The sequence below is a fragment of the Thamnophis elegans genome, chromosome 16 (assembly GCF_009769535.1).
Source record: "Thamnophis elegans isolate rThaEle1 chromosome 16, rThaEle1.pri, whole genome shotgun sequence".
In the NCBI taxonomy this organism is placed as follows: Eukaryota; Metazoa; Chordata; class Lepidosauria; order Squamata; family Colubridae; genus Thamnophis; species Thamnophis elegans.
In genome coordinates, this window is record NC_045556.1 from 10,128,180 (window position 1) to 10,143,312 (window position 15,133).

Consider the following 15,133-nt stretch of genomic DNA (forward strand, 5'->3'; position numbering starts at 1 on the left):
CTTTACTCAGGCAGGAGACCCTACACCATTTCAGACAAATGGTTGTCCAATCTCTTCTTAAAAACCTCCAGTGTTACAACTTCTGGAGGCAAGTTATTCCACTGATGAACTGTTCCAACTGTCAGGAAAGATAAAATTTATCTTCCTTTGTACAGGTAGTTCTTGACTTACGACCGTTCATTTAGTAACCGTTGCAACGGCACTGAAGATGCGACTTACAACCAGGCCTCGCCCTTACAACCGAGGTCACATGATCAAAATTTGGCACCTGGGATCTATGTACAATGGCTGCAGGAATCACATGATCCCCATTTATGAACTTCCCAGCCAGCTTCGGGCAAGAAAAGTCAACTGGAAAAGCCAAATTTGCTTAAAGAGGCATGGTTGACTTAACAAGTGATTCGCTTAACAACCATGGCCAAACAAAAAAGGTGGTAAAATCGGGTGTGAGTCACTTAACTGCCTTGCTCAACATCAGAAATGCTAGTGTCAGTTGTTGCCCATACAAGTTAATTTCACAAAATATTCTGTTTAGAGTCAAACATAAAGATATCTGTCTCTATTTCCACTGGGGAAGCGTTTGTTATAGTCCCACTTTGTGGCAGAAGGTAACATAAATTGTTGTATTTTATCACCTTGTGCATTTACTACTTGGGTAATCATTTATTTTTACCATAGAGCATAATGATAATGTTGGATCTAATTCTACGGATTTCATGCACAGTGAAAAAATCAGTTTAGGCTACAAGAGGGTAAGATAGATAGATGGATGGATGGATGGATGGATGGATGGATGGATGGATGGATGGATGGATGGATGGACGGATGGACGGACAGACAGAAATAGATGATTAGAGATACAGAGAGAGAGAGACAGACAGACAGACAGACAGAGACAAAGACAGAGACAGAGGGACAGAGACAGAGACACACAGAGAGAGATGGTAGATACAGACAGACAGGCAGACAGACAGATGATGGATGGACAGACAGAAATAGATGATTAGAGATAGAGAGAAATAGAGAAACAGAGAGAGAGAGACACAGAGAAGAGAGATCACAGATACGGATGGATGGATGGATGGATGGATGGATGGATGGATGGATGGATGAAATAGGAGGATGGATGGATGGACAGAGAGAGATGATTAGAGAGAGGGCGGAGAGGGAGGATGTAGGGAGATGGACGGACAGATACTAGATATAGGTGAACTGGAGTAAGGAAGATATATACGTGACTGAACATATCACCTACTCTATGAGTTTTTCATACCCTGGATGAGCGCATTTTGTTCCAATTAAAACACGTTATCGTCAAGAAGACAGCCACATGACAATTACAATTCAACAGCTATTGTTACTCTCTCTGTCCAAATGCTATTAAACTGGATTTAATTCCCTTCGAGCGTATTCTGTATAGCCAGTAAGTGGAGTCATGGTCTCATCTGGAAACAGCTGTGTGAGTTGCTATGGCGACCCGTGGGAAAAGTTCACAAAACTGATAACAAAACCCTTCTACGTTTTACAGAAGATGATCTCCACCAAAACTAGACAAAACAAACTTTGAGACGTCAGGCAGAATAGACAGTAACTTTAGCACTTAAATATAATCCTGTCTGCCAAAAAAAAAATTTCTCCAAGACGTTTATGTATATTAAACAGAGAACTGAAATGTACGTGACTATATTTCTTTTATTAGCTAGCTTTCACAATTCATCATAAAATGTGAAATGTAATAAAGGAATACATTTCATTTTTTTTTCCTCTGCAGTATCTGATCATGTTTGGCCCATTTTCAATCCCTCCTGTGCTCCATTCTCCCATCAGATCAGATTTGATGTCACTTTTCAGTCATCCTACTAATGGATACAGATAGGTACCATGTTTCCCTGAAAATAAGACAGGGTCTTATTTTCTTTGGACCCCCGAAATAAGTGCTTGGCCTTATTTTCAGGGAGGTCTTATTATTTTTGAGATTCAGGAGGAGGCGAGCGTGGTCACCTCATGGCTGCTGCTGTGTTGCAGTATTTTCAATTTGAATTTGAATTTTAATGGAATTGTATGCCGCCCAATCCTGAAGGACTCAGAGGAGGGCTTATTTTAGCGCATGCGCTCAAAAGCCAAATTGGGCTCATTATCCGGGGAGGTCTTATTTTCAGGGAAACTGGGTAGATATAAATATATTTTCAACCATTTATTAGATGGGAAAGAATTTTTAAAAAAAACGAGCTGAAGATTCATGAGTTGACACAACCTTGAGAGTTTGGGGGCAAAATTTCACTCTTGTGAGTTCACAGACTGGTGTGCAAACATTGAAATGTCGTGAGTGTCAGGCCTGCAGTCATGTTCCTTTCTGGATCTTTGGCCTGCCACACTAATGTTCTCTTCTACTATGCTGTTTCATTAGTGGGGAATTGGGAGGGGGAATAGTAAGGAGTAGAATGTGATGTTGCCAAAAAGGACGCTAGGAAGAGACTCTATGGTGGGGAAACAGGACTTCCGGTTGGCTCCAGAATTGAGGGGTTTTGGTTAGGACCTTTGTGGCTCTTTGAGTGCTTAAGATCGCCAACCCCTGGCTTAACCCAATTCTCTAAGCTTCACTGTCTCTTGGTCCTCTGGAAGGCAGCCCCTCCCTCCTCAGAATCCAGACCACATTCCACTACACATGCAGTCTTCTAAAAACCTATTAAGCCTCCTCCCCACCAGCGAACGTCATCCATTTAAAACAACAAATCAAACCTTTTCGTTCCTGTGCACCTCCTCTTGGTTGCCCATGGCTTTCCTGGGCCCCCAAGACAGTTTATAGAGAGTTTTCTACTGTTTTAATTAAAAAAATGGAAATTCCCACCTACCTCTTTCACACTGAGGTCCCGTGAAGCCATACGTGCAGGCACATCTGTTTGGTGCCACACACCTTCCTCCATTCAGACATCCATTTTCACAAACAGCTGCAAGTGGAGCAAACAACAAAAAGTCAACAAGAGGCTAAGAGAACTTGGGTTTTCATCATCAATGCCCATTCACAATTTTTAGGTATTTTCAAGAGGATCAGGAAAGGTTGAAGCTCGAAGAAGCCCTAATCAAGGTAAATTGCTTGTAGAAACAAGCGATCGAGCTCTCTCACCAATGAAAGCAAGTATATATGTGTCTGAGGACTAGGTTGCAGGATCCACTCTGGGTGGAACGCTGGACTAGAACTCCCAGTCTCCGGGTTTCTAGCTGCCTTAACCACCAGACTGAAGTGGCTCTCTTTACAATTTACTATACTTTCCATAATAAGCAGTGGAGAAATCCAATTTTTTTATTACCGGTTCTGTGGGCGTGGCTTGATGGGCATGGCAGGGGAAGGATGCTATAAAATCTCCATTCTCTCCCCACTCTAGGGGAAGGATACTGTAAAAACCCGATTCCCTCCACACTCAGGGGAAGGATACTGTAAAAACCCGATTCCCTCCACACTCAGGGGAAGGATACTGCAAAATCTCTATTCTCTCCCCACTCCAGGCGAAGGATACTGCAAAATCTCCATTCCAACCCCACTCCATGGGAAGGATACTGCAAAATCTCCATTCCCACCCCACTCCACGGGAAGGATACTGCAAAATCTCCATTCCCACCCCACTCCACGGGAAGGATACTGCAAAATCCCCACTCTCTCCCCACTCCAGGGTAAGGATACTGCAAAATCTCCATTCCCACCCCACTCCATGGGAAGGATTCTGTAAAATCCCCATTCTCTCCCCACTCTAGGGGAAGAATACTGCAAAATCTTCATTCCCTCCCCACTTTAAGGGAAGGATACTGCAAAATCTCCATTCCCACCCCACTCTGGGGCCAGCCAGTTCTCCAAACTACTCAAAATTTCCACTACCGGTTCTCCAGAACTTGTCAGAACCTGCTGGATTTCACCCCTGATAATAAGCCTGACACAGATTTCCTTCTCAAAGGCAAAGAGAACTGGATGGCGTCAGAGTGGGGTGGGAATGGAGATTTGTCAACCGTTAGCGATGACAAATTTGTCACTAATCGGATATGAAATACATCAAACTTTCCCAATACCTTTATGACACTAATACAAAAACGTCTACAACAGTTAAGTCTCAAGCCTTTTGTCTGAGGCATATTCCAGCCAGCAAGATTTTTTCTGTTTCCTGGCACTTCTTGAAAAGTTACGAGCTTCTCTGAAAAAAAAAATTACAGGCAATCCACACGCAATCCTGCCCTGATCTGGTGGCTGATTTTATTTTTATTTTTCTATTTTAACTGCAGCCAAGATAGAAGTTCTTAGACGAGAATTTGGCAGCACAAACAAGAGTTGAAGGACTGCGTTTCACAACATTTACTATACTCAAAATTCCTCCGTTCAGAATGGTGACATTTTTCGTCTGGATCTAATCTGGAATCTGCATCGAAGTGACTGGAGAAGGCTCTTCTCGTGTTACTTGGTGTGTGTGTTTGTGTGTGCGCGCGTGCACGCGCGTGTGTGTAATGGAAGAGTAGCAAACCATGGGGGACCTGCCATGAAGAGGTATTCTTGCTACTGTTGTTTTTATAAGCTGATGAACTTCCTCCATGAATGGTTTAAAACACGAATTCTCAACAGCTTCTTTACCATCTCATCGGTGTTTCTGAATTCGAACCAGTGGTGGGTTTCAAAACTTGTTGGAATTCTGTGGGTGTGGCCTCCTTTGTGGGAGTGGCTCGCCACCCATGTGACCGGATGGGAGTGGCTTGCCGCCCATGTGACCGGATATGAAATTATGAATTAGTACTTAGGCGGTCCAAGTAGCTATTCAGAAACTCTGGCATTGAAGCATGCAAGTCTTAAAGCTGTCAAGTTACAAGGTCCTTGCCAGTGGTGGGTTTCAAAAAATTTTGGAACCTCTTCTGTAGGTGTGGCCTGCTTTCCGGGTCCACTGGTGGAACCTCTTCTAACCGGTTCGGTAGATTTGACGAACCGGTTCTACCGAATAGGTGCGAACTGGTAGGAACCCACCTCTGATTCGAACTGAACGTTCTGATTACTTACGCTGCCCACAGTGTGTCCCGGTGTATCCCTTTTGACAGAGACAGTGGTCGTCACTGCAGCTCCCACCATTCATGCACCTGATGTTGCAATGTTGCACTTGAAAAAAGAAAAACAAGTCTGTTATTTATGGGTCTGGAGAACAATCACACACAAACAGACGCCATCAACGTCTACGCTTGGTTCTGCAGGTGACATCATAAAAGGCGCAGGCAAAATGCTACCCTTATCGCCTTAGGAGAATGCGAGGGGGGTGATGGCCTAGAGGTGACGCTCTCGCCTCGCAGTCAAGAGTCTATAAGTTCGATCCTAGGTAGAGGGAGATATTTCTCTCTCTGGCACAATAAGAATATATCTGCTGAACAAAACTCCCCATTGGTGACAGGGAAGGGCATCTGGCCATTAGACACTCTGCTAGCTCCACTCAGTTGCCCAGACTCCACCCCACAAGGGATTATAATCTTAAAAAGATTATGATGATGATCATCCTTGGAGAATACAGATTGTAGAGAAGATTCAGGAGAAAACTGGCAGATGAAAACTAAAAAAAAAAAACCATACACGAGAAAATGTAGAGATAAACTTGTCAAAATCAAAGATGTATACAATTTTTAAAGAAAATATAATACAATGAAAAATATTGTGTTTTGCTCTTTACTGTATTTCAATGCCACTAGCTAGTTGCCAATATGGGGCAATTTTGCTAGCCACCTAGCAAAATTAGAAATAGCAATAGCAATAGCAGTTAGACTTATATACCGCTTCATAGGGCTTTCAGCCCTTTCTAAGCGGTTTACAGAGTCAGCATATTGCCCCCAACAATCCGGGTCCTCATTTTACCCACCTCGGAAGGATGGAAGGCTGAGTCAACCTTGAGCCAGTGAGATTAGAACCGCTGAACTGCAGATAGCATAGTTGGCCAGGTGCTAGTAAACTAGAAAGTGACACCTGGTTGTTGTCAGTGCTTGGGGGAAGGGAGAAATCTTGCAATTTAATTCTCTACTTGTTCTACAAGTAGATGCCAAATAAAGCAGATGCAGAATGTCAAGCCTGGGAAAGAAGTCCAATATAAAAGTAACCTTCAAAAGGACAATGTCATGATATTGTAATTTCTAAACCACAAAGCATAACTAACTCAAAAAGTATGATCAACCCTTGATATGTTTAAGTATCCTCCAAACTATGATTTAAGAAGATGCTGTGATTTTACTCAGAGTTTGTTCTGAGCTAGGCTTCCCCAAAAAGCATGAAACAGATTCCTGGTCCCGACAAAATCCCTTTTATTAAACAAATGTGAATTTGACCAATAGGCAGCCAGTGCAGCTCGCGGAGGATAGGTGTGATGTGGGTGTACCAGGGTGCACCCACAATCGCTCGCGCGGCTGCATTCTGGACAAGCTGAAGTCTCCGAATGCTCTTCAAGGGCTGCCCCATGTAGAGCGCATTGCAGTAGTCCAGTCTGACTACTGAACCACCAAACTGCCAACCTTTCTGATCGACAAGCTCAGCGTCTTAGCCACTGGAGCCACTGTGTCCCTATGAGATCGGTCATAGAATGATGTGAAATCTGCAAAACTCGGAGTATTCAATCAATGGGACCTCAGGTTTTTCTCCTATGTGCATCTACATATAGGGTCCCCCCCCCCTTTAATGGCAGCAATAGACTTTATGTTGCTACAGCAAGAAGCTTCAAAGGAGCTACTTTGGATCCAAACCACAACTCAAAAGCAGATTAAACATGTCCATTTTCTGTTTGTTCTGATCGCAGAGATAAGAAGCCCACCCAGAAGTCCCTATCTACATTTCTTTTCAGCCTTTTTAATATTGAGCTACATGTCATTCGACTTTCACTTTGGCTCTTAGTAAGAGTTAATTTTAGCTAGAGAGGGGGGGGAAAAAACAACAACCTTAAGAATAATTAGCTGGCAGACCCCATCTATTCCATCCCAAATTGATCAAGGGCAGGGGTAGTAATGGCCATAGCTTGAAAAATGGCTCAGTTAAAGCTTTATGGCGTTGCAGGAAAACAGACCTGATTAGAAAACACATAGGAAATGATATCATCTGTCAGGCGGGGTAGAAACTTAAAACCACAAAACTGATTTCAATTAGAGGAGAGCGTGCCAAAAGCTAACTTCCATTCCCACATAATTACCAGAAAAGCCACTTAAATATTTTCAAATACAGCTTAGCAGTTGCTTCGATACGGAGTCCAAGATTCCTATATAGTCTGTATATAGGTATCCTTTGACTTACAACAATTCATTCAGTAAATTGCCTTCGTTTGGTCACACTGAGCATTCTTCACACTTACAACTGTAATGTGAGTACGTCAGATCGTATTATTTAACTATACTCAAATGCATCTTCCCCACTCCAAAGGAAAATTTCTGACTTATTCATTCATTGGCAAGCTAGATGCTGTGCTGAAATCACCATTTACAAGTACATTGTTTGAATTGTTTGAACTGGGGTTGTTTGAAACTCCAGTTGTCATTGTACAATATGTTGAGTCTCGTAAGTAAATGTTTACTTAAACTATTTTACGGTAAATGTTTTCTTTACTGTTACAGTAAAGTGGAAAGTATGGCATCTATTCAAATCAACTGCGTACAATTCTCAGAAGACCACACGCCCCACAATGTCTCTGTGTTAGCCACTGGTAACACATCTCTAGTTTCAAGGATTTCAACAGCAGCCTTCCTTGGAGGACCCACGGGGCTTCCTGTGAGTTTCCCCATAGCCCTAAAAATTAAACCATAAACTGAATTTTGTTGGCTTAGAAGTCATCAAATTGAGCCTAACCACAGGTGAAAGTAAAGGTAAATAAACCTTTAGTTCAACTTGACCCCAGCAATAATCCAAACCAGGGGTGGGATTCTACCAGTTTCACTACCTGTTCGCTGAGCGCGCGCTTCGCAAACCATACTCCTTACTAGCACTGATGAGGTTACCTATTTTGGGACATGAAACATCTGCAAGAAAAGCACCAGGCTCGGAGACCACCAAATCCTCCTCCTCCTCCTCCTCCTCTCCTTCTTGCAAATCTCACACCTTACAAACACTGATGATGTTACCTAGTTTGGGAAATGAAATGCCTGCAAGAAAAACACCAAGCTCAGAGAGCACCAAGGACAATGATGACGACTACTACTACTACTGCCACTGCTCCTCCTCCTCCTTGCAAATCTCACCCCTTACTAGCACTGATGATATTACCTAGTTTGGGTAATGAAACATCTGCAAGAAAAGCACCAAGCTCAGAGAACACCAAGGGCGGCGACTACTACTACTACTACTACTACTGCCGCTGCTCCTCCTCCTCCTTGCAAATCTCACTCCTTACTACTACTGATGATGTTACCTAGTTTGGGTAAATAAATGTCTTCAAGAAAAGCACCAACCTCAGAGAACACCAAGGACGACTACTACTACTACTACTACTACTACTGCCACTGCTGCTCCTCCTCCTTGCAAATCTCACTCCTTACTACTACTGATGATGTTACCTAGTTTGGGTAAATAAATGTCTGTAAGAAAAGCACCAAGCTCAGAGAGCACCAAGGACGACGATGACTACTACTACTACTACTACTACTACTACTACTACTACTACTACTACCGCCGCTGCTCCTCCTCCTCCTTGCAAATCTCACCCCTTACTACTACTGATGATATTACCTAGTTTGGGTAATGAAACATCTGCAAGAAAAGCACCAAGCTCAGAGAGCACCAAGTCCTCCTTCTCCCTGCAAATCTCACTCCTTACTAGCACTGATGATGTTACCTAGTTTGGGTAAATAAATGTCTGCAAGAAAAGCACCAAGATCAGAGAGCATCAAGGACCGCCCCCCCCCCCCATGTCAACCCTGAACTACAGATATTCTCCCTTATTGGGACAGACACCGCTAGGAGGTAACGGCAGGAGTGGGCTACGCGTTGGAAGCATCTGGCTGAGCTAACAAGCTGGACTCTTGGCCAGGCTGGTGGAGCCGTCCTTCCATCTCTTTGAAATCCTTATGGGAGGACGGAATTGCGGGAAACATCTGTGAGGTCTAAGAGGATAAATGCAGAGGAGGATCCGGAAAAGGCATCCCTTGGCTGTCTTGGCCAGCCATGTCTCAGCGCTGAGGGCCAGGAAAAGAACAGATGTAAAGTTTTAAGCATTTCAGGCTGTTTCTTGGTTGGGACAACAGTTGGGAGGAGAAATCCTACGATGGTTAAAAGTCTTATTTGTCAGATCCCTTGGAAAGGGATCTAAGGTTGAGCAGTAGAGAAAGAGTCAACCGAGTTGAAAATTTTCAAGTGTGGCTTCCTCCAGTTGGTGACTTCCCAACACAGGTAGTCCTCGGCTTAGCGGCCGTTCAAAGTTACAACGCCACTGGAAAAAAGTGACTTGGCAACTGGCTCATATTTATGACGGTTGTAATGCCCATGGGATCACCTTTTGTGACCTTCTGAAAAGCAAAGACAATGGGGAAGCCAGATTCCCTTCACAACCCTGTTACTCACTGAGCATCTGCGGTGAGTCACTCAATAAGAAAAGTCGTAAAATGGAGCAAACCTCACTTAACAAATGTCTCCCTTAATAATGGAATATTTGGGGTCAATTGTGGTCGTATCTCAAGGACTACCTGTATGCTGGATTACAACTCCCCCCTCATTCCTATGAGACTCAGGAACATGGGAATTATAGTCTGAGAATCTGCAGGATATCTTAGATCAAAAGCTTATATTTTGAGTATTTTTATAACTCAACATTTTCCTGAAAATCCTTTCTTTTTCTGGCACGTGATTAGTGAAGCAGGGGGTCGAATTCCTTATATGGCCCTAATTAAACGATGCTGAAAAATAAGTTAAAGGGAGCGCCCCTGCAGTGCAAATAAACCAGCAAATAAAGAAAGATTGATTAGATTTATGTCCTGTCTCTAGATCAAAAAGAACTGTGGCTAACAAAAAAACAAAAAAAAAGGAAACAAAACCACATATGAATTCAAAACACAATTGAAAAAGAATGCAACTGTAAATACAAAACACCAGCCATCTAATAAAAGTAGAATTGGACTACTGATTTCACACAACCCTGGGAAGCCAATCAATGTGAGAGCTAAACACTCCTGCTGCGTACAAGAGAAATTAGAACTTTCTATTTGCGTGGTATTAATTTTATTCTACTTTCATGTAAATGTTTACCCTACTTTTCACTTTCTCGTGCTTTCAGCTCCTTTACGAACCCATAAAACAGTTCCAGACAAGCATAACGCATCTGAATGATAATTAATACCATTTACTGAAAAATTAGGTCACTGAACACCCTTATATAATGCCTCTGCTTGGTGGCCTCTGGTAATGGATGACCAGATCTTACAGGGACTTTCATAAATTCGAGTTTGTTCATTCCTAAAAAGGGTGTGTCAGGTGTGCCGAAGTTAAAAATAAAATAAAATTAGAAGGAATCAGAAACTGTCGTGATAGGATGTTATTTGTTATATTTAATGTGGCCACAAGAAATGCTTGCAATGCTTGTATTGCTGGTGGCGCAATACTGGAAGATTTGCCTACTATTCAAGAATGGACATTAAAAGTAACAAACCTAGCAGAGATGGCTAAAATATCAGCATATCTCAAGGACCACTCAAATGAGAGATATAAACTGGAGTGGAGAAGATGGAATTGACTATATTCAAAATAAATATGGGACTAAGACATTCCAGATAGTTTATGACTGAAGAAACAAGGAATGATATAATTTGTCTAGAGCTAGCCTAGCAAAGAGGAGTTAAAGCTCAAATGAAAGATGATACTAATTTTTTTTAAAGTTTACTTTAGAATATTTTTGTTAAAGATTTATACCCTGTATTGGTTTTGGGAAGTCGGGGGGGGGAGGGGACGGGGAGGGAGGTAAAACATTTGTAAAAGTTTTTTTTCCCCAAAATTTTCAATAAAAAAGAAATGCTTGCAAGTAACTCAAACCTAGATCAGGGTTATCCAACCTTGCCCACTTTAAGACTTGTGAACTTCAACTCCCAGAATTCCCCAGCTGGCTGAGGAATTCTGGGAACTGAAGTCCACCCGCCGTAACGTTGGCAAGGTTGGGCAGCCCTGCGTTAGATTCTCTCAGCTGTGGTCAAACATACATCACTATTTGGTTGTCTGTGCTACTAAGATATCAGGAAATGATGAACAAACTGCTCTACTAGTTTGGCCATCCAAGCAGGGATGACCGATCCAAATATTGAATGCATACCTGATTTTGAGCCGCAGGATGGAGAAACCTGGCCGTTTGGACACGTGCACATGTTGGGCCTGGAGCAAAACCCATCTCCACAGGAATGTCTGCAAATCGCTGTAAATAAGAAAAGGACGATGCTTTCAGAGATGTGAGAGGCCGTCTTCTGCCGCATACCTCCCTAAGACCAATAAGATCGCACAGGATGGGTCCTTCTCCAGGTGCCTTCAGCTGGACAATGCCAGCTGGCGACGCCTCGGAGGAGGGCCTTCTCTGTTGCCGCTCCGGCCCTATGGAATCAGCTACCCCCAGAGATCTGGACCCTACCCACTCTCATGGCCTTCCGTAAAGCCATCAAGACCTGGCTTTTCCGGCAGGCCTGGGGCTGTTGACCTCTTGATTGAGGTCCAGCCCCACTTAGACTGGGTGTATGTTGTGTTGTTTCTTAATCTTGTTGTGTCTTATTGTTTTAACCCCTTTTCTATATTTCTCATTTCTGTAAGCCGCCCGGAGTCCTCCGGGATTGGGCGGCCTATAAATTCAATAAATGAAATGAAATGAATGACTGAATTTGCCTGTTCAGACTATCAGACTCTTTTTCGATTGCCTGGTCTTCAAGATCGGTCTCCATCAAACTTAAGAGTCAAAGTTCACATTATTTTTGTCATTGCCACTGCTAAAGTGTATGCTTAAGAGAGCTCCATCAGAATGGAACTGGAAGGGACCTTCTAGTCCAATCCCCTCCTGATGCAGGAGACCCTAGTAGTGACTGTCCAGACAAGGGACTGTCCAGTCTCTTCTTAAAAACCTCCAGTGATGAAGCACCCACAACCTCTGAAGACAGAAATGTTTCATTGGTTCATTGTCCTCACTGTTAGGAAGTTTCTCCTCAACTCCAAATTGCTTCTCTCCTTGATTCGTTTCTATCCATTGTTTCTTGTCCTGCCTTCTGACGCTTTGGAAAATAAGTTGACCGCCTCCTCTTTGTGGCAGCCTTTCAAATACTTATCATGTCCCCCTTAATCCTTCTTTTCTCTAGACTAGTCAAACCCAAATCCTGCGATTGTTCTTCATATTGTTTTTGTCTCCAGGCCCTTAATCTTCTTAGTTGCTCTTCTTTGCACTTTTTCCAAAGTCTCAACATGTTTTTTGTAATGTGGTGTACCAAAACTGGATGCAGGATTCCATGTGTGACCTTGCTAAGGCTTTATAAAGCAGTACTAATACTTCACGTATATATGTGTGTGTGTGTGCGTGTGTGTGTATATATATATACATATATACGTGTGTGTGTGTGTGTGTGTGTGTGTGTGTGTTGCATTTGTGCTGATAAATAAAGAGAGACTAGTATAGATCTATTTCAAGCTATTTAGCTCTCATCAGCTAGCCATACCCTTACTGGGATTGGAACCTGTGCTGTATTACATAGTAGGCAGTTCTGTTAGCCACTAAGCCACAGGCTCTCGTCCTTTATCAGCTAAGCCAGGGAAATAGGTATATATTGTGTCACAACTCCTAGTATGCCCAAATATGGGAGGAAGCATATATATATATATTCCTTTCACACACACAAACACACACAAACACACACACACACACACACACACACACACACACACACACACACACACACACATATATATATATATATATATATATATATATATATATATATATATATATATATGACAGGTTGTTTCACTGATGTGCTCACTGTCAGGAAATTTCTCCTTAATTTAACTGTATTTTAACTTTTTAAAAAAATAAAAATAAAATTTTAGAAAAATTAAACAAATGAGAGACTTCCCAATAAAATCAGCAGAAATAACAACTTACGGACAATACATTGATTTCCACCAGGTAAAGTTTTCCACCCAGGACAGCAATAGGCGTTATACCGTGATCCACAAACATTAGGTCTGTAAGAAAGAGAGAGAAAAAACAATAGAAATTTGGTCATTCTTCAAATTCAATCAATCAATATTTATTGATTAGCCCTTGGGCCATATCAAAATGCTAAGTTCCAGAGACAAAAAAACTACAATTTAAAATGAGATTGAAATAAACCACAATTTAAAATGTAAATGGAATAAAATACAATTTAAAATATAATCAGAATAGAATGCAATAATTTAAGATACAAATTAAATATGCTTGAAATTATATTACAATGTCACCCCCTACGTCTACCTCATTCTTCAAATTCTATTTACGAGTTCAAAACTCTGTTCACTAAATTAACTCATTTTCTAGGAGTGAAAATGCACCACAAACAGGTTGGGGTCACAAAATATAGTAAGCTTGAAAATACCCAATCATGGTTAATATCAACCTAAGGTGATACATGAACACGAATCTATAATATATACATATCAAGGCATTATGAGAAATCTGCATTTTCCTTTGTAATTTCATTGACAGTTAACAATGACGCCGCATTTTTTAAAGAACTGTGAAGATTTATATAAAACTGTTATTTAGAATACCTATATAAGCTACTATCCAATGAAATGTGCTTAGTAATGTTGCAAACATGTTTTGATACTTCCCATCGTCTGTAACTTACTTATTTATGTCAAATTAGTTTGATAATCCGGAGTTGTCTTGTATTTATTTACAGGGGGGAAAGGTGCGGACCAAATATAATTTCTAATGTTGGATTTTCCCCCCTTACCAGAGGGAGCCCCCTTGTGGAGCACTGTGAAGCTGTTACCATGGCAATTCCACTGTGTTGTACAGTAGAAGCCATTTTACCGTAGTACAGTAGAAACCATGTTAAGGCACAACAGGCTGTATCTTAACAGAACCCACACCCCGGGGGGTGTTAGGGGTGTTTCACCCCCACAGTGTTTGTTTCTAAAGAGTAAATCATCTAATTATCACATTTGGTTGAAATTGCTCAAGGCGTGCCAGAGTTATGCTGGAATACACACACACACACACACACACGAGAGAGAGAGAGAGAGAGAGAGAGAGAGAGAGAGAGAGAGATGATAGATAGATAGATAGATAGATAGATAGATAGATAGATAGATAGATAGATAGTGAGAGAGAGAGAGAGAGAGAGAGAGAGTGAGAGAGTGATGTTCCTGCATGTTGATCATCATCTGATGCAACTGTGGTTTGCTATAAGACATTTACAGATAGCTAAACATTTAAATCCAACATACAGGTAGTTCTTAACATATGATCACAATTGAGCCCAAAACTTCCACTGCTAAGCAAGACCGTTGTTAAGTGAGTTTTGCCCCACTTTACGCCTTTTCTTGCTGTGAAGTGAATCACTGTAATTGTTAAATTATTTAAAACATTCATTTAGCGACCCCCAAAGTTATAGCAGCACAGCATCCCCATCATCCTGTGATCCAAATCCAGGCGCTGGGCAACTGGCACATGTTGATGACGGTTGCGGTCATGTGATCGTCTTTTGCGACCTTCTGGCAATCCGAGCCAATGGGGAAGCCAGATTATTTAACAACCCTGTGACTGATTTAAAACTGCAGGGCTTCAATTGAATTGAATTGAATTGAATTGAATTGAATTCACTTAAGAGACTGTGGAAAGAAAGGTCGTAAAAGCTCAATGTAAAGAAATTATCAATTTTTTTACACTTTTTTTCCCAATATATTTTAGACTGTTTTTGTTAAAGATTTATACCGTGTATGGGTTCTGGGAAGTCGGGGGAGGGAAGACTGGGGGGGGTTGGGGGGGAGGGTAGGAGGGGGGGAGGTTTGATGATTGCACATGTATACTGTTTTCTCTTATTTTTTCTTTAAAACTACGATATGTTAAGTATATTGTTACGGAAGTATAAATACTATCAACATAGATTGGAGTTTGCTCAGAAGCGGAAATACACCAATGAGAGGAAGAGTGGG

General features: G+C 41.8%; 1 protein-coding gene across 1 annotated transcript in view; it reads right to left on the reverse strand.

The window, feature by feature from the left end:
* The window catches only part of FBN1 (fibrillin 1), a 229,298-nt gene extending 216,130 nt beyond the window's left edge, over nt 1–13,168 (reverse strand). The window contains exons 1-4 of the mRNA XM_032232926.1: nt 13,092–13,168; nt 11,274–11,372; nt 5,030–5,125; nt 2,853–2,948 (exon numbers count right to left, since the gene is read on the reverse strand). Of these exons, the coding sequence (XP_032088817.1) occupies nt 2,853–2,948; nt 5,030–5,125; nt 11,274–11,325 (244 nt within the window). The 5' untranslated portion in view covers nt 11,326–11,372; nt 13,092–13,168. The remainder of the gene's footprint in view (nt 1–2,852; nt 2,949–5,029; nt 5,126–11,273; nt 11,373–13,091) is intronic.
* Between the last annotated feature and the right edge of the window lie 1,965 nt (nt 13,169–15,133).